The 18201-nt window shown below is 26.8% G+C and overlaps 2 protein-coding genes across 2 annotated transcripts; one reads left to right on the top strand and one right to left on the bottom strand.

The window, feature by feature from the left end:
- The first annotated feature begins 529 nt into the window (after positions 1 to 529).
- LOC113789190 (uncharacterized) lies at positions 530 to 2224 on the top strand. The gene is made up of 3 exons (XM_027338692.2): positions 530 to 1149; positions 1239 to 1362; positions 1483 to 2224. Exons 1-3 carry the CDS (start codon positions 776 to 778, stop codon positions 1942 to 1944), a joined length of 960 nt encoding a protein of 319 aa, XP_027194493.2. The 5' UTR covers positions 530 to 775; the 3' UTR covers positions 1945 to 2224.
- Positions 2225 to 7041: 4817 nt separating this feature from the next.
- LOC113789261 (uncharacterized) lies at positions 7042 to 12592 on the bottom strand. Its single transcript, XM_027338776.2, has 3 exons — positions 12080 to 12592; positions 8418 to 8543; positions 7042 to 7475 (listed from the first exon to the last, which is right to left on the bottom strand). Exons 1-3 carry the CDS (start codon positions 12379 to 12381, stop codon positions 7061 to 7063), a joined length of 843 nt encoding a protein of 280 aa, XP_027194577.2. The 5' UTR covers positions 12382 to 12592; the 3' UTR covers positions 7042 to 7060.
- Between the last annotated feature and the right edge of the window lie 5609 nt (positions 12593 to 18201).

The raw sequence follows: 18201 nt of genomic DNA, 5'->3' as shown, positions 1-18201 counted from the left end.
CCTCTATTCTTCATCATAATCATTGTCATTGTCTTTTTTTCCATTGCAAAGTGTCAAATCCTATGTAGTTTCATCATCATCATCATCATAGTAATTAGCCCAATAGGCCATTTGGCCAGCAGCAGCATTGGCCATTCGGTTTTAATTATACAAAAAAAAAAAAAAAAATACTTTTAGCAAAATTGATTTAATACTACTGCTGCCTATTTGTTAATGCATTACAATCACAATGGGTGCACAACAACAACGGCAACAGAATAAAAAATAACAAACGACAACCAAATGTAGCTTCAACATGGAAAAACTAAAAAAAAACTTCCATTGATAAAATGACAGTGGTATTTTAATTTTTTCCAATTATTAATACAACCAGAGATATCAGCAACAACCAGAACCCAAAACAAAACAGAAAAAAAAGAGAGGGAAAGGGCGAAAAAAAATGATCATCGATATTTTTTTTCTGGAGAACAGCGCCGACGCATCAGAATCACTATATCTATTCTGTTTGTTTGGTTGATATTCCAGAATCCAATGTATCCTTTATATCGTTTTTTTGGTTGTTGTGTATGTTTCCTATAAAATAAGGCAACATTTGAATTTGATGTTTCATTCGTAATTCATACACGAGGTCCACATGTGGTCCACATACACACAGAAACAAACTAAACAAATTTCAACAAAAAGAAAATTAGTTAATCATTAGTCTGTTGCATTTCGTAAATCAATTTGTTTTTTGTTTTTTTGATTCTGGAATTTCGTATGAAAAATTAACAAAATGACATCGAATGAACATTTTACCAGCAGTGGATCATCATCATCATCATCACGAAATAGATCATCATCAACACAACAGCAACAACAACAGAATAGTTCAAATAATTCTGGAACAAAATCATCAAAATTTTTTCCAAATTCTCATCATCAACATCATCAGCAGCAACAACAGCAGAAATCTAAATCATCATCACCACCACCAAAATGTTTTGGATGTCATAAACCAATATTGGAAAGATATTTTCTTAAAGCATTAGATCAAATATGGCATGAAGATTGTTTAAAATGTTCTTGTTGTAATTGTCGTCTTGGTGAAATTGGTTCAACATTATTTACAAAAGCTGATCTTATTCTTTGTAAACGAGATTATCTAAGGTAAGATTTTTTTTGTTTGTTGAAAAAAAATCAAAATATCTGGTTATCTCATTATCCACTAATCATGATCTATTTATTCCAAAAAACAGAATGTTTGGAGCTACTGGATTCTGTTCATTATGTAATAAACAAATTCCTGCATTTGAAATGGTTATGCGTGCAAGAGGTAATGTTTATCATCTGGAATGTTTCAAATGTGAAGCCTGTAATCATGTATGTAATTCAAATAAAATTTTTTTTCTTTCAAAAAATAAGATTAAATTTTGCACACACACACAAAAAAAAAATTGGATAAAATTCTTTTTTGTTATATCTTTTTTTTTTTAAAAATAGAGATTTTGTGTTGGTGATCGATTCTATTTGCATGATAATAAAATATTATGTGAATATGATTATGAAGAACAGATGGCATTAAATCAAATTCATCAACAACAGCAACAGCAGCAACAGCAACAACATCCATATTATCATAACTTAACAAATGTACAAGCAGCAGCAGCAACTGAATTACATTCACCAATGCAACTTCCGGTAATTTTATCAAAATCTCCAACCCATCCGCATCAACATCAACATCATCATCATAATCGTCAACAACAGCAACCATCATTCCAACATGAATCATCATTAATACATCCAATTGATTCATCGGATTGTAAAATAAAAATTAAAAATTATTTAACATCACCACCACCACCACCACCTCCTCCATCATCTCAGCCACCACAATCATCAGCAGCATCAACGGTTGGAACATCAACAGCAATAATAACTAATGGACCAAATGGATACTAAAATTTTTGGGAAATTTATTATCATCGTTTTTTCTGTTATTTTAGTTGTTTTTTGTTGTTGTCTATTATCATCATCATTATCATTGAAATCATTTATGTCATCTACCATCATACACACTTACTTACATGCAATATACATCAAAATGGGAAAAAAAATTCAACCCTTTACCAAACATTTTCATTTTTTTCGGACCAAATTGTTTCATTTCGATTTTCTGATTTTCAATCATACATTTTTTCTTTTCTTTCTTATTAAAGCTGATTTGAAAACAAGCCAAAAATATTATAGAAAACGCTGTTACAGAAACATTATTTCTGAAATGAAAATTTTTTATCATTTTTGGAATGGTAACGTGTGTCAGTCGGTTGGTCAATTGAATTTCGTTTTTGACATTAGATGTAAGCAAGTGTGTCATGCACATTAATGAAAACTCTTGAATTTTTTTTTGAATTCAACCACATTAGTTAATCAAATAAGCGTAAAGATAAAAGTTAAATTTGGTCATTTTTTTTTGTTGTAAAATCTGATTTCGGTTGGTTAGTTTTTGGTGAATGGGGGGAGGGAAGGAAAAACTGGTTGATAACGGTACATTTATATGATATGTCATTTATTCTCAATCTCAAAATCGTTTGTTCGGTTGTAAATGTTTTAAAGATATTTCTTTTGTTTTGTTTTGTTTGTCGAACAACAATTGAAAAAAAAATTGTGAAACAAATTTTCTTTTTGTTTGTTGTTGTTTGGTTTGAAAAATGGACCATTTCTGATTGAAAAAAAAATGTTTTGATAATGAAACTCGATAAATGGAAATAGTTTTTTCCATAGTTTTTCAATTCGATTTCAAATTCTTTGTCGTTTTTTTTCGAATATTATCTGTTACATCAGCTTTCAAGTGATTATTTTATGCTATTTTAAGCGAATCACAATTTTTCAAATGAATGTGATGAAGAAGAAAAAAAAATTTAATGCATTATTTATGTTAGATTTTTCAAAAACAATTAACCAAAATGATAAGAATCATAGTGATAAAATACACACACACACACACACACACACAGAAACATACATCATGATTTAACAACAACGTCTATTGTCAATGAATGATAATTATTTGAAAAATACGTTCGAAAAAAAATATCAATGTTGAATTGAACGATAGAGAGAAAGAGAAAGGGAGAGAAAAATCCAACAAAAAAAAATTTAAGTAAAAATCGATGTTATCGAAATTAAACAAAACAAAACAAAAAATTCTTTGATTTAACAATTTTTTCCATTTTATCGTCATCGGTATTAATTTGTTACCGAAAAAAAAACAAAAAAAAGTAGGAGCTGAAAAAAAAACTTTCTTCACACATCGTTATTTACCAAATGATTGGTTTGGTTTATTACATTTTCATTCATCACTTTTGGATTGTAATTTTTTTTTTGTTGCTGTTGTTGAACATTTATCGTTGTCAGCTTATTACATGATCTTTCCATTTGTTCAAAAAAAAACAAACGAAAAATTCGTTTCCTTCACAATATACATAAAGAGCTAGGTAAAAGCCAATTTCTTAATTCAGTTTCTTTGTTTTTTTTGTTTTATATATATAAAATACTCATTAACGACAATGGACGATGATGACAATAATAAATTCAGTATTGAACTATCAGAGGAAAGCAAACCGAATTAAAGAATATTTTTTTTTATACAGTACTTTTTAACAAACAAAAAAAAATAGCGTGATTGTGAATAGGTTTTTTAAAAAAAACCAAACAAAACAAAATAACAACGAGAACGGAATATTATAATTTGAATTGAATGAATGGATCTAAATTTCATCAAATGAATTGAGAATTGCGAATGTATAATGTAAAATGGACATCATCAGAAACACATTTACAAACTGGAAAAAAAGGACAAAACATAAAACCCCCTACCGCTGTCCTGGTGATTTTTTTTTTTTGTTGTCTAAAAATGTAATGAATTTGATTACTGGTTTGATAACAACAGTGGTTAAAGTTAATTATCATAATGTTCATTATTTAATTAAATTTATCCCATATTATTATTATTATTATTAATAATACAAATGGATGCAATCTTTTTTTTATTACAGTGGATCGTCAACCGTAGATGAATCATGATTGGAATAACGAGAAAATTTTTTTTTTTTTTTGATGAAAACTTACTATCATTGATTGACGTCATCAATACCATCATCATCATCATCATTTTAATGAATACAAAAACTAAACTAAACTAATCTTCAATTAAACTTTCAATTTAGTTTTTTTCGGTATTGGTGTGCAAAAAGAGAATAAGAGATAGATAGAAAAAACAACATAATAATTAAAATAATTAATCGTTGATCGTAAACTAAAAAGGTTCGAAAACACTGAGGTTTAAATGGGGAAAAAAACAGCTAAACAACAAGATTCTGTATGATAATCATCTTAATAAATAATAATTCGAAACGATCCTATTTTTTTCCTACAACATCAATCTTCTAATTGTTTGAGAAAAAAAATTAATGAATATTACTGACTTTGACATGATGGAGAAATGGCCCAAATTTTCTTTTGGAGAATAAATGGGAAAAAAACAAACAACATCATCATAAATGATGATTTTATGCTTATATTCAATATGTGTGTGTGTGTGTGTTTATTCTAAATTAAATTTATTCAATCACAAATCAGAATAATAAGACGTTCGTTTTTTTGTTGTTGTTGTTGTTGTTGATATCGTTTATTATTTCATTCATTCTTTTAGTGAATTTCTGGGTGAATTCATGTGGCCGTTCATAGAGAAAAGATTCCGATCCAAATTCTCTTTCTCTTTTTTTGTGTGTGTGTGTTTTATTTTTTTTGATGAAAAAAAAGAAATCCATTTTTATGATTAAATTTTTGGCTCTTCATATTATATATTCTTTTTCATTCATGGCAGTATATACTGCCCAGAATGGATTCTTCATTCAGTAATGTTGTTGTTATGAGATGTGGTGTTGGGGGAAAGTGGGATGGGAAACAAAATCACTCATTATTGAATTGATAAGATAGGATAGATGGATTTTGGGCAATTTTGTTTGTTTGTTCAAACAATAAACAACCGACCGACCGACCGACCTATGACAATTACTTTGTTTGAAAGAATTTTTTTTAATCTTAATTCTTTCAAACAAATCAAACCAAAAAAAAACGAAAGGTGTGTGCGTGTTTTTGCTTAATTTATCTTTAGGAATAACGTAAAAAAAAATCCAAAATAATCAAATAATCGTTGCTAATTTGGTATTTTGTTTTTTTCCTGAATTATAAATATAACCACATTAACAAATTGGTTAAGAAAAAAATTTCAACCAATTTCTTAATTAATATAATATAATTCTGGTGGGAAAAAAATGAAAAAGTTTGTCACCTTTTCCTGTATACAGTGTATCAAAAAATGTTTTTTTTTTCATTTGTTTACAACCGAAAATCAGTTTGGATAAAGTGAAGATAGATAGTAGAGAGAAAAAAACAAAATCATCATCATCAATGAAACAAAATTGTTATGTAATGGTCAAAAATATTAAATATATAAGTACTTGTTATTATTGGTTATCATTATCAATGATAATGATAACAGAATCAAATGAATGAATGAATGAATAAAAAACGAAAACGAAAACGAAAAGAAGAAAAAAAACACTATTCTATAGTAATGATGATGATGATGATAACAAATATAAACTACTAAATGTTTTTTTTATATATCGCATTGACATTCATATATACACTTCTTATTCTTTAACATTTCAATTCAACAATAACAGATCAAACATTGAATGAATCAATGAATCAATGAAAAGGAAAAAAAAGTCCAACAACAACAACAATAACAATAACAACGAAACGAGATAAGAGTTTTATGGTTTTTCTTTCTTTCTTTCATATATGAAAATCGATGTCATTTTTGTTGTTGTTGTTATTGTCGAAATCGACATCCTTCGAAAAAACAACAACAACAACATCCAACAAACAAATCCTGAAAACCAAAAGAAAAAAAAACATCAAATAAAAAAGAAATGGGTCTGGATATGTATTTCTAAACACATCAACCTTTAACTAACAATTAGAATCATCGTATCATCAATGGATTTTTTCTCCTTTATATATTCTTGGTTTTCGATCAATTGACATGGATTTTTTCTTCTATTCGCTTTGGATGAAGAAGAAGCAACATTAACGACATTAAAAATCGACATAATCATCATCGTCATAATCATCATCATCATTTCGGGTTGCTCTCTTATCGCAAACAAACGCGGCATTTATTTTCAATTTTCTTTGTTGTTCATTTATATCATTTGGAAAAAACTATTGGCTCCTTATGAATGAACATTTTTTTTGTTGTTGAAGGCGAATTGCCGCCGGACGCGTGTTTAATCGGATGTGGTGCGTTTTTGTTTCCGCCATAAGGTTAATGATTGAATTTTGAGATAAATTCTATCTTAAATTTTGTTTATTTGTATAGAACTTTAGATATTTTTGTTTGCCCATTATACAGTTTTTTTCTCTTTATTACTCTCTCTTTTTTTTTGTCATTACACGTCGTGTGCAGCAAGCGATTTTTTGCCCCATATCGAATAGAAATTCAATTCAATTCATTTCATTCCATTTTCTAACATTTGATTGGAGTCAGTTTTTATTGAATGAATGAATGAATGGCTAGTTAGCTGTGTGTGTGTGTATCATCAATGTATCATTATTTTTGGTGACTTTATTCCGGTTCATTTCAAACATTATTCATTAAATTAACGGTTGATAAGATAAGAACGATCCAAAGGGAGAAAAAGAGAATGTTTATAATGACCAATGTCCATTATATTTGTGTTCATTTATTTGTAAAAAAATTCTGTTTCTGAAATTCTAAAATAAAACGATATTCAATAACATTTTTAGATTTTAGAAGATCATTTTATTATTATTGTCAATAATGATTTTTTTTTGAAATGGTAGATTTAAAAAATAAGATCAACAACAATTTCCGTAATTGAAAAAAAACGATAATGACAACAACAAGAAACGAAAAAAAAAATCCATTATGATTGTGCATAGTAGAAGTGAAGAATATTTTCGAAACATGCAAATCCAATGATCAATGATCAAATGGTGAATCTCCACTTCCATAACCGCTACTTGCATCACATAAATCGCCATCCATTTTATTTGGATGTTGTTGTTGTTGTTGTGGTGGTGGTGGTTGTTGCTGATGAAGATGTTGATGATGATTATTGTTTGTAATATGCATATTATTATTATTATTATTATTATTATTATGATGATGATGATGATAAGGATGAGCTTGTTTAAAATGATTAGAAGATATCAATGGCTGTAATGATGATTGTGATGATGATTGAATCGTTTGTTGTTGTTGTTGTTGATGTCGTTGCATTAAATCATTTAGATGATTATTTCGTGATAGATTTGCAAATAACATTCTTTCTTCATAATCATATTCACATAGAATTTTATTCTCATATAGATAGAATCGATCACCAACGCAGAATCTGTTTGAAGATCAAAAAAAAACGAGAATCAAGAAGAAAAAAAATCAAGAATAAATATGAGTTACAAACAATTATTATTATTACATTATAATAATCATAACTATCAATGAATGAAAAGATAAGGTCAGAATATCAGCGAAATTTTTTTCCATTTTTTTTCTTGTTCAATAAGTGTATTCAATCATTTTATACAATTTAATCTTGACATTTTATCTTTTTCTTGTCATCATCATCATCATCATCATACATACATATTTCAAATAATAATACTTTAATGTGTGTTTGTGTGTCTGCATACGGAATATCATTATTATATTAATGTAATTTATTTATTGGATTCAAAAAAGAATATTGAGACAAGGCCTTAAAAAAACATTACATTGCATAGACAATGCAAAATAGAATCCAATATACTTGATTGACGATGATGAGATTCGATAAATAGAAATACACAATTATTAGACATTCATATCTTTTTTTATATATACACACAATATACAAAACATGTACACTTTAATTCTTTTTCAATGCATTTATTTTTTTTTGTGAAAAAAAACCAATATCCTAATCATAATCATCATCATCATCGTCAACGCCGCTTCATTCATTCTTATAATTTGATTGAGTTTGACAATTTATATATAAACGATACAGGATCTATTTGGGTTGTATAGAGAGAGAGGGTTGGTCTATTTGATGATGATGATAATATAGACGTATTGGCCAGGCAATAAACGCTAATTGATTTGCTCTACATTAATTTTTGTTTTTGTTTTTCCACCCTGTTGTATATCTGAGTGATTGATGTTTTTTCTTACCCTACTTATTTATAGAATAATAATAATATTAATGGACTATATGTAATTAGATTTTTTTGGATTTTATAATCATTTTACAAAAAAAATGATTTATTATTTAAATTCAAAACAAAAAACTACTTACTTTTGATGACATTGAAAACAGGAAAAACATTCCAAATGATAAACATTCGATTTAGCACGCATGACCATTTCGAAACCGGGTATTGTTTTATTACATGCTGAACAAAAACCAGTATTACCAAATAATCTAAAGTAATAATGATTAAAAAAATTAAAAAAATGATTTTCTATACGAAACAAAACAAAAAAACAGTCTAACAGAATAAATTTAAATTGTTTCAATTAAGCTAAATTATTATTATTATTAGATAAATAATATGGAAAACAAAATGAAATACTTTTGGATGAATGAGAGAGAGAGAGAGAAAGAGAGAATCAAGAATAATTTGTTTTCGATTAATAAAAAAAAAGATAATACACACATAATTTTTTGTACAAATTAGTGAAAAAACAAAATAGAGTGAGAGAGAGATAGATGATTATATACAATAAAGTATGCAAACCATGAATATAATCTAAATGGATCATGCAATATGAATGATATATAATTGTTCATTTTCAATCCTTTCCTTCCCCCCTCCTCCACTCAAATATCCATTTTAGTTTGTTATGTGTGTGTTTCAAGCAATTTTAATTAAATTAATTATTAATAGATTTGAATGAAAATGAAAAACATGAATGAATGAATGAACCTTTGAATGAAATGAGGGAATTCATGATTACACCAACAACAACAAAAAAAACGAAAACAATAAGCAAAAAATTATGGAATGGAATTGGAAAAAAACCACATCATATATGAGAGAGATAAAATTGAAGAGGGAGGAAATTTTTTCGTTTGTTCGAAAACAATCTGGACCCAGAGCTTAAACAAAACCTTTTTTCTTTGTTTCCTCCCCCCTCTTTTGCATATTTTTATTTGTACGTTTTATATAAAAACAGAGCAAATATACATCTATATGAATGAAAGAAGGGAGGAAAGGGAAAGGGAAAAAAACACAACCATAGTCAATAGAATTATTAATTATCATGCTGCTGCATAATATGATGATGATGATGATGATGTTGTCAGTTGGAAAATAATTAGCGATATGGTCGTTTGGTAGCCATAGTAGTGGTGGTGGTAATAATCATCATCGGTGATATATTATATGTAGACAAAGAAGAATCCTGGTTATTCGTTATTATGCGTTCGAAAGTGAACGAAACGAAAACAAAACATTAAAAAAAAATTCATTTCAATGTTGATGATTATAATGATTATTATTATAATGGGATCCACTCTTCATTCTTTTTCCTTTCCCTCCGATCATCATCATCATCATCATCGACGAAAATATACAACAGCAGCAGCAGCCAAACCGATAGATTGGCCACTGTATAGTAGAATCTAATAATTGTCTTGTAAAGCAATAATAGAAAAGTACAGTAAATGAAACTGTTATTCACCAACCAAAAAAAAAAAAAAAACGTGCCCTGGTATTTGGATATTTCAATAGTGTATGTATGTTCGGTTATTCATTCATTCTAATTATCGTCTCGTTTTTCATATTCTTCATTCATTCATTCGTCGTTGTCAAATTAGAATTATTATCATCATCATTATTATTGAACAAGAGAGAGAGAGAGAAAGAATGAAAAAAAAATTATGAATTATTAGAAAAAGCAAATTTAATTATGAATCCCCGAGACACACACACACACACTATAAAGAGTCTAAAGTAATTGTGCTCGCCAATTTATAAATGCCCTCTTTTTTTCAAATAATAATAATGTTGGAGTGTCCTGTTTATAATTTTGGTCTAGTTTGCTTTTTTGTCTGATAAATTCTATGCTGGATTTTCATTCTTTATTATTTTATCAATTCTATAAAATCTAATCCAATGAGAATTTAGATTAGATTGATCAATTCGTTCAATTTTTGTAATAGGAAAATTCTCTAAATGAAAAATGAATTAAAGAATTTGTGTTCATAATGGTAATTTCAAACAATAAGAGAAATAAAACTTTGCCACGTGTTTGTAACATGTTACGTGATGTGCAGCGGTTTTTTTCCCAGTTGTTAATGTTGTTTTGAATTTTTCTTTACTTTTGTACATAATGTATGTTGGAAATTAATTTCAATTTTACAAAGTGCAATCGATTTTTCTTTTCCCCTTATACCATGAATGGCAGATGTCCTTCTGTTATCCAATGTAACCGATGCTGCTGCTGCTGATATTTGATGGAAACAAATTCAATTTTGATTTTTTTTTCATTCATTCAATTAAACTAATTGAATACTATACTACAAAGAATGAACAGCAAACAAGAAAAGGAAAAAAACAGAATCACATCACAGATTATGGATCATTTTTCATTCAACAAAAAAAAATTTTCTTTTCATTTTCAATTGAAAAACAGCAACAACAAAAAAAATCTATACTTTCAAATGATTCAAATGTGAACACCACTCTATGTAGACACTAAAATTCTAGATTCAATTAAATTTTCAAACTATTTGCATCATCGTTTTTTTTGTTTGTCGTATGTTGTTCAAAACTTATAATTAATCAAAAGTTGGCTATAATTTTCTTTTTTTTTCCCTTTTTTTCATATAATTATTATTATTAATAAAAATAGGATAAAGTAGCTTCTTTTTTTTGTTTTTTCTGTAACTGACAGAATCCAAGATTGTTTTAAATTTTTTTGTTTTGTACATAACACTTTTTTTGTTTTTTGTTTTTAATGGTCGAAAACATTGTCTATATATCGTTCATATTATTATTATTATTAAACTAATTAAAAGTTTAATCAAGCTAAAACTAATTATATAACTAACCAACCAAGTCAATTCTCTATATGTGTGTTTTTGCAAGAATACATTAATATTGTAATCATAATAATAATAAGAATAATAACAAGAAGAATCATGGGTATGTGATAGAAATGAATGAATGAAGAGAATGAGGATGATGATGATTATAATGTTCCAATATTAATGCTTATAGGATCACATACAGAATTATCACACTGTGTGTGTATGTAATGATAGGATTCTTGAATAAAATAAATGAATATGAAGAGTTTCAATTAAAAAAATTTCAACAAAAAAAAAGTTTGTCTTTTTATTCCAATCTGTGTGTGTGTGTGTTATAAGTGTGTTGGTGTCATATATTATTACTATACTGGTAATACTAATTAAAAATAAAGTCAAACTTTGAATACTATTTTTTTTGATTATATAATAATAATGATGATTAAAATAAATGAGAAAAAAAAGAATGAAATGAAATGAATAACCAGATTGAGTAAGTCACGGGCAATATCACTTTCAATTTTCATGCCTCTTTTTTTTCGGTCCATCATCATCATCATCATTTTCATAACGTTTAATTAAATAGAAAGCATTTTTTTCAAACAGGATTTGTAACTGATCCAAACAACAACAGCAACCAAAAAAAAAGAAAAGAAGATGTATGCGATATAATGCAAACAACATAAAGTATGTGTGTGTGTGTGTAATGGATATGAAATTTATTAAAAAGAGAATGAGAGAGGCAGAGAGGAAAAAATTCATTTGGATACCATTCTTTTTTTCAACAAAAAAATAATAATAATAATAATTGCTGCATGCATGATGATCATGAATGTTTCATGGTTTATTATTTTTCTCTTCATGTTATTTGACATCAAATTTTTAAATAAAATAAAGTAAAGTGAAAAATTCTTCATCATTCTTACCTTAAATAATCTCGTTTACATAGAATAAGATTTGCTTTTGTAAATAATGTTGAACCAACTTCACCAAGACGACAATCACAGCAAGAACATTTTAAACAATCTTCATGCCAATATTGATCCAATGCTTTAAGTAAAAATCTTTCAAGTATTGGTTTATGACAATTAAAACATTCGGCTGGTGTCGATGATGATGATGATGATGATGATAATGATTGTACAGTGTTGTTGTTGTTGTTGTTGCTGTTATTGTTAGTCGATCTTGACACTTGTTTTTGTTTACTATTACCAGCCATTTTTTTCATTTATAATAAAAAACAACAACAAAATTAATCAAATCAAAAGAATACAAAGAATTTTGATTAGATACAATGATAAAAGCAATAATGTTTTGTATTTTTTTTCGTGATACGCGCGTAAAAATAATTTAATACGATCTGATCGAATGTTCTATGTACGAATGAAATTCTGACTGTTACATGAAGTTCTTCACATGGACTTAATATGAAAAAAAAACTAAATCAACAAAAGAAATATTCCATCTGTTACTGCTAGTAGCATTGATTGAATGATCAAAATTATCTTAGTTACAAAAGATTCATACAAACGGTATATAAAAATGAAAATCGATCCTAGCATGCTTGGCGCCATACTTCGAACAACAACAACAACACATAGACGCATTATTTTTTGTTGAAAAAAAATTCTTTACCAAATAGGATTCTATATATAAAAACCAAAGGTCTGAAAACATTTCGGATCAGATCATTATATATAGATAAGATACACATGCATTCAAACAAGCGGAAAAAAACTACATTTTGCTATTTGTTTCAATTAGATTATTATTATTATGATTCGTTCATTTGTAGTGTACCAAACACACAATTTTTCCCAAATATATTTTTTTTATCTTATTATTGTATAAACGTTTTGTTTAGTTTTTTTTCATCCTCGCTAAGTGGCAATCATCATTGATTATTATTAATATTTTTTTATATATACTATATTCACTTTGTTTGATTTTTCTCTCGTTTCAAATATAATAATTATCATAATAATAATAAAATTCGTAATTTTCATATATAGATAAAATACATATTTGTGGAATGTATGTGTAATTTTGGCAAACAGTTTCATTATCCATTACAAATTATTATTATTATTATTGTTCTATATGGATATGAAATAGATTATCAATGTGTAAAGAAAGAAAGAAAAAAAAACTTTGTTTTATATATAATCTATCATATTGAATTCTAATAGATCGATTTTTTGTTTTGGGAGATTGTATGAGATTGAATATGAATATAGAATCGACCAATCAATTTTTTCAATATTTGATCTGAAATAGCAGAATGACAGTAGTTATTGATTTGCCTTCAAGCTTTTTTTTGTTTTTCGTTTTTTTTGATATAAAATACTAATCGAAAATGATAGAGAAAAAAGAAAGAGAGAGAGAGAAGAGAAAATTGATGATACAGATCATTCTCATATTATTATTATTTTTACATATAAAATTATTATTACACATTGGTTGGCAGCTACGAAAAAGAAGAATGCCATTATATTTATCATTCATTTCACTTTTCTCTTGTCTGATATAATAATAATAATAATATGAATTTCAAAAAAAAACAACCATCATATTAACAATCATATTCTTTTTTATTGCATAAAAATGATGTGTGCTGTTGTTGTATCCAATTTCACAAATAAATAAATAAATAACTAAATATTATTCTTCATCATTTTTTTTCGACAGATTCCATTGACTGTTGTTATATCATCATCATTATTATTATTATTATTGACCCTAACAAGCTCATTTGTTGTTTGCTCATTGCTGTTGTTATTCATATTATATTCTGGTTTTTCTGTGGCCAATTTCGACTAACAATTCTTGGATATATATTTTTTTGAAGGGGAGAAGGGGGATAGAATAGTAGATGGGTATCTTTTTGTTGTTGTTGCTTTTTTCGCTTAATGAAACTTTGATATCAGCTAATGAATGGACTAAAATTCCAGAAAAAAAAGCATTTTGAATTAAAAGCTTGCTTGCATTCGCATTGCACAACCCGAATTAATTAATTATTATTATTGACAAAAATTAAAGTAATTGAACTCATTTCTGTGAACGAAAACAGAAAAAAAACATCCTATTAATTATGATGATGAAAATGGTTAGCGAACCCGGAATTCATTTCCTAACTTTCGACAAAAAAGAGAGAAAACTAAGCAAAAGAAGAAGAAGGAGAAAAAAATGTCAATTTACAAATTAAACTTGATTCTGTGATGGAAAAGAGAAAAGTTTTTCTTTCTTTACCATTCACCAAGTTTAATTTGAATTATTCGTTGATCAGTCACCATCATCATCATCATCATTATAATCATAATCATTTTGAATTGAAATTACTTGAACAGAACGAGTCAATTTGATAACGAATGCAATTTGTAATTTTAGTTATTGTCGTCCTCTTTAATCAAGCTAAATAGGCTTGTTGCTGTTATTATTATGATTATTATTGTCCGATAAATTCGCAGCCAGTTTATTTAGTAAATGTCCCTTTTTTTTGTATTATAACAGTATTATTGTAATAACATCTTAAACAAATTATTACCATGTATGTGTGTCTGTTGTGGATATCGTTTCCCGATTTATATAACATTTATATTTTGTTATATAATATTTATATATCTAAATAGCTAACAAATAACTGGCCACAAAATGCATTACGATAATTAACTTGTGTGCCTTTCGATATTGCATTTATGTGTGATGATGATAAGGATCCTATATTTATATCGTAGATGTGTGTGTGTTCTATATTGGTCGATACGTTATGTGAAAAAAACCGTTTTGGGTTTCGCTGCTTGTCATTATTATTATTATTCGTAGTCGTTGTCACTGACATTTCAACTTCTCAATCTATATATACAAATATTTGAAATGAATGTGAAAAAAAACTACATTATCGACTAAAAAACCATTTTGTATTTTTAATCCATTTGGAATAATTTGTTTTTTTCCAAACCATTCAGTCACTCTTATTTTCGTTTTTTTGGCTGCTGTTTTAGTTAGTTTAGCAATCATCATGAATAATATACAATTAATAGCAAAATTTGTAAAAGTTTGAATAGGAAAAAAATTAACGCAAGTTTAATTAAAATCAAATTTTTTTTCTTATTTTCAAAGAAAAAACGTTCACCTTAAATGGATTATCGATGAATGTTAAGAATATAACGTTGATTCATTGGACAAACAAACCAAAAAACTCAATTTGAACTGATTATTGGTTGTCAGATTTTTTTTAATGGTCTATTTTCGATAATAACAATACTAAATAAAATTTTGTGATTAGTCAATTAATTATTAACAAAATGTATATAATGATAATGTATAGTATGTTTACTTGTTGTGTTTAATATAATTTTTAACAACAAGACGAAGAAGAAGAAAACTAAAATCTTAAGATTTTAGTTTAGAATATGTCAATGTTATTATCGGGATATACATTATCGTCGTCGTTTTCAATAATGTCCGGTTATATTTACAATTCACTATTTTATTTTGGTGGGACCAAAGGAAAAAAGAGAGGACAGGACGAAAACAAGCATTTCTAATACATAACAACAACAACAACAACAAAGGCCATTAGCTACTTTAGAAGAAAAAGGTTTCGAAATTTTTTTTTTTTTATTCCATTCATTATAATGTGTGAATATTTTTTTTATTTAGTTATTCTGGATCAGTCACATACATATATACCAACCATGTACATATATTTAAAATGCATTTACATTTAGAATTTTATCAATATATAATATGGAATATATATAGAGAGAGGGGGAAAAAATGCATCAATAAAGACAAATCAAATGCGAAAAGCATCCGACAACAGCAACGACCCAAGCAATGATGATGATGAGAATACACATTTATCTAATAAAGCAACGACGAAATGCACTTAAATTGAAATAAAATCTTTTTAATGTACTTTGGGCCAACAACATTTGTTGTTGTTGTTGTTGTTGTTATTGGTGATGATGATGATGATGTTTTTGCTTTTGCCTTCATTTTGGTCCAATGTCGATGGGTGTATGTTTGTGTGTGTGTGTGTGTCTATGACAATCCTTGAAAAAAATTGGCATGAAAGATGCATTTAGAAAATAATATGGTAATCTATTTTATTATTTATCATCTTGGAACACACACACACACACACTTATATACACTCTATATCCACTAATATAAACATAATGTGGTACCAAAAAAATAAAAACAAAAAATAAATAACTTTATTTTCTGGATCAGTTTTTTTTATATATTTGTTCATTGCGAATACCAATTCCATATTGCAGAATTGAAAGTTTTTTTTTAATGGACTCAATTACATTACACAGAGCTATATGATGATGATAATAATCATCAAAAAATCATTATAAATAAATCGATCGATCGATCGATATTGAATGAAAAATTGATAAATATAATTAGATCAATCAATCAATCAAGTAAGTATTATTATCGAGAAGAAAACTAATTATACAATAATCATCATTATAATGAAATAATAATAGAAATTAATAAAACATTTTGAATTTGTATGGAAATATAATTGATCGATATTCGTTGATAATGACAAATTAGGTTTATTAGAAAATGGATATATCACAATCAATATTGAAAAAAAGATATTTCTCATGAAGGTTTCTATCAAAAATTACACCCAATGTATAATATCAATTTATGAAATTAAATTTTTATTCATTCACATTTGCTTTCTTTCTTTCTTCCATTTTCTACATTTACAATGATCCATTGTTGTTGTTGTTGTTGAAAATGTTGAATATAATGATAGTTTAATTGAAGAAGGAAAAAATGATGAAAATAATTTTCTATTCATACAGTTTGGGAAAAAGCTATAAAATTGATAATAAAAATAAATATTTTTTAAAAAAAGAAAAATAAAAAACACGCACACCGGAGACAACATTTCAATTTAATATTATCATTTCGTTTTCTTTCAAGAATTAAAGTTTGCTAAAAATCGATTATTTCAATGGCCTCGTTCGAATGTGAATATTCAAAAAAAAATAATGTGAATATCATTAAATGTAAAGTATTTAGATTAAATTTTTTTTCCAATTCTTGTTGTTGATGATGATTGTGATGAAAACATTGTCGAATGCCAAAAATAGAATCATAAAACGGTAAACGAAAAAAAACAATTCAAAAATTTTGAATAATAATAAAATTATATGAATCATCAATTTACAATCAAATATTATGTTGATGATTACAAATTTATTCGTTTTATATTTATATTATTTTCGGATCGATAATGTCATCTCACACAAAATTAATCTAAATTCCATACATCAAATATATGTTTGTAGAGAAAAAAATTTCAATTGAATGATTAGATGGTTAAAGTGTCAGAATAAAATCGTCATCGATATAGAGCCATTTGTTTTATTTTTCCGCAAAGGAATGTTTTTCATGCAGATTTTTTTTATTCCTGTTTATAAATCAAAGTTTGACAATTTAGACAATGTTATCAAAAAAAAGAAAGAAAAACTTTTATTTATTCGCTTTTATTGTAAAAAATTCTACTGATGACAACATAAGTGGAAAAAATCCAAAGTTTTTTTCTCCTATTTTGAATTTTTATTCTTTTTGTTTTGTTTCTTCAATAAATTTTGATTATATTGAATTGTATTGAATGAGAAAACATTAAAAAAAAATGGAAATGGTAATGTTTCTGTTACACATACTACTATAGTGTGTATCGATAACATGATAATAAATCCCATAAATATAAAAGTAAAATAGTTTGTGTTTAATAGATGGGCAAATCAAGGGCCATTACCATTAAAACAATAAAAACGAAAAATACATTATGATTGTCATTGGTGTTGATGTTGTGTGTGTTTGTGAATAATGTTAAACAATGAAATTCGGTAGAAAATAGTAGAATTTTGATACAAAAAAAAGCTTTATCAAGTTTAGTACACCTTGATGTGATGCTAGAATTTTGTTTTGTTGTCATTTTGCCAAATGAAATAAAAAACATTTCGATAATATACTCATTAGTTCACTATGTTCTAATGATTATTTGATT

This window comes from Dermatophagoides pteronyssinus, unplaced genomic scaffold, assembly GCF_027571235.1.
Source record: "Dermatophagoides pteronyssinus isolate colony J.1.1.1.1 unplaced genomic scaffold, Derpt_VIB-CSIC_2022.12 sq0001, whole genome shotgun sequence".
NCBI classification, from domain to species: Eukaryota; Metazoa; Arthropoda; class Arachnida; order Sarcoptiformes; family Pyroglyphidae; genus Dermatophagoides; species Dermatophagoides pteronyssinus.
The sequence above is the reverse complement of the archived record's forward strand: the minus strand, read 5'-3'. Positions and strand labels throughout refer to the sequence as shown.

What these genes read in the sequence shown, in the direction of transcription:
- LOC113789261 (XM_027338776.2), bottom strand. Translation starts at nt 12,381, where the DNA reads ATGAAAAAAATGGCTGGTAATAGTAAACAAAAACAAGTGTCAAGATCG. An exon ending in TGTAAACGAGATTATTTAAG is followed by an intron (nt 8,544 to 12,079) that starts GTAAGAATGATG and finishes TTATTACTTTAG; the next exon opens with ATTATTTGGTAATACTGGTT. An exon ending in TGTTTTCAATGTCATCAAAA is followed by an intron (nt 7,476 to 8,417) that starts GTAAGTAGTTTT and finishes ATCTTCAAACAG; the next exon opens with ATTCTGCGTTGGTGATCGAT.
- LOC113789190 (XM_027338692.2), top strand. Translation starts at nt 776, where the DNA reads ATGACATCGAATGAACATTTTACCAGCAGTGGATCATCATCATCATCA. An exon ending in TGTAAACGAGATTATCTAAG is followed by an intron (nt 1,150 to 1,238) that starts GTAAGATTTTTT and finishes TCCAAAAAACAG; the next exon opens with AATGTTTGGAGCTACTGGAT. An exon ending in AATGTGAAGCCTGTAATCAT is followed by an intron (nt 1,363 to 1,482) that starts GTATGTAATTCA and finishes TTTTAAAAATAG; the next exon opens with AGATTTTGTGTTGGTGATCG.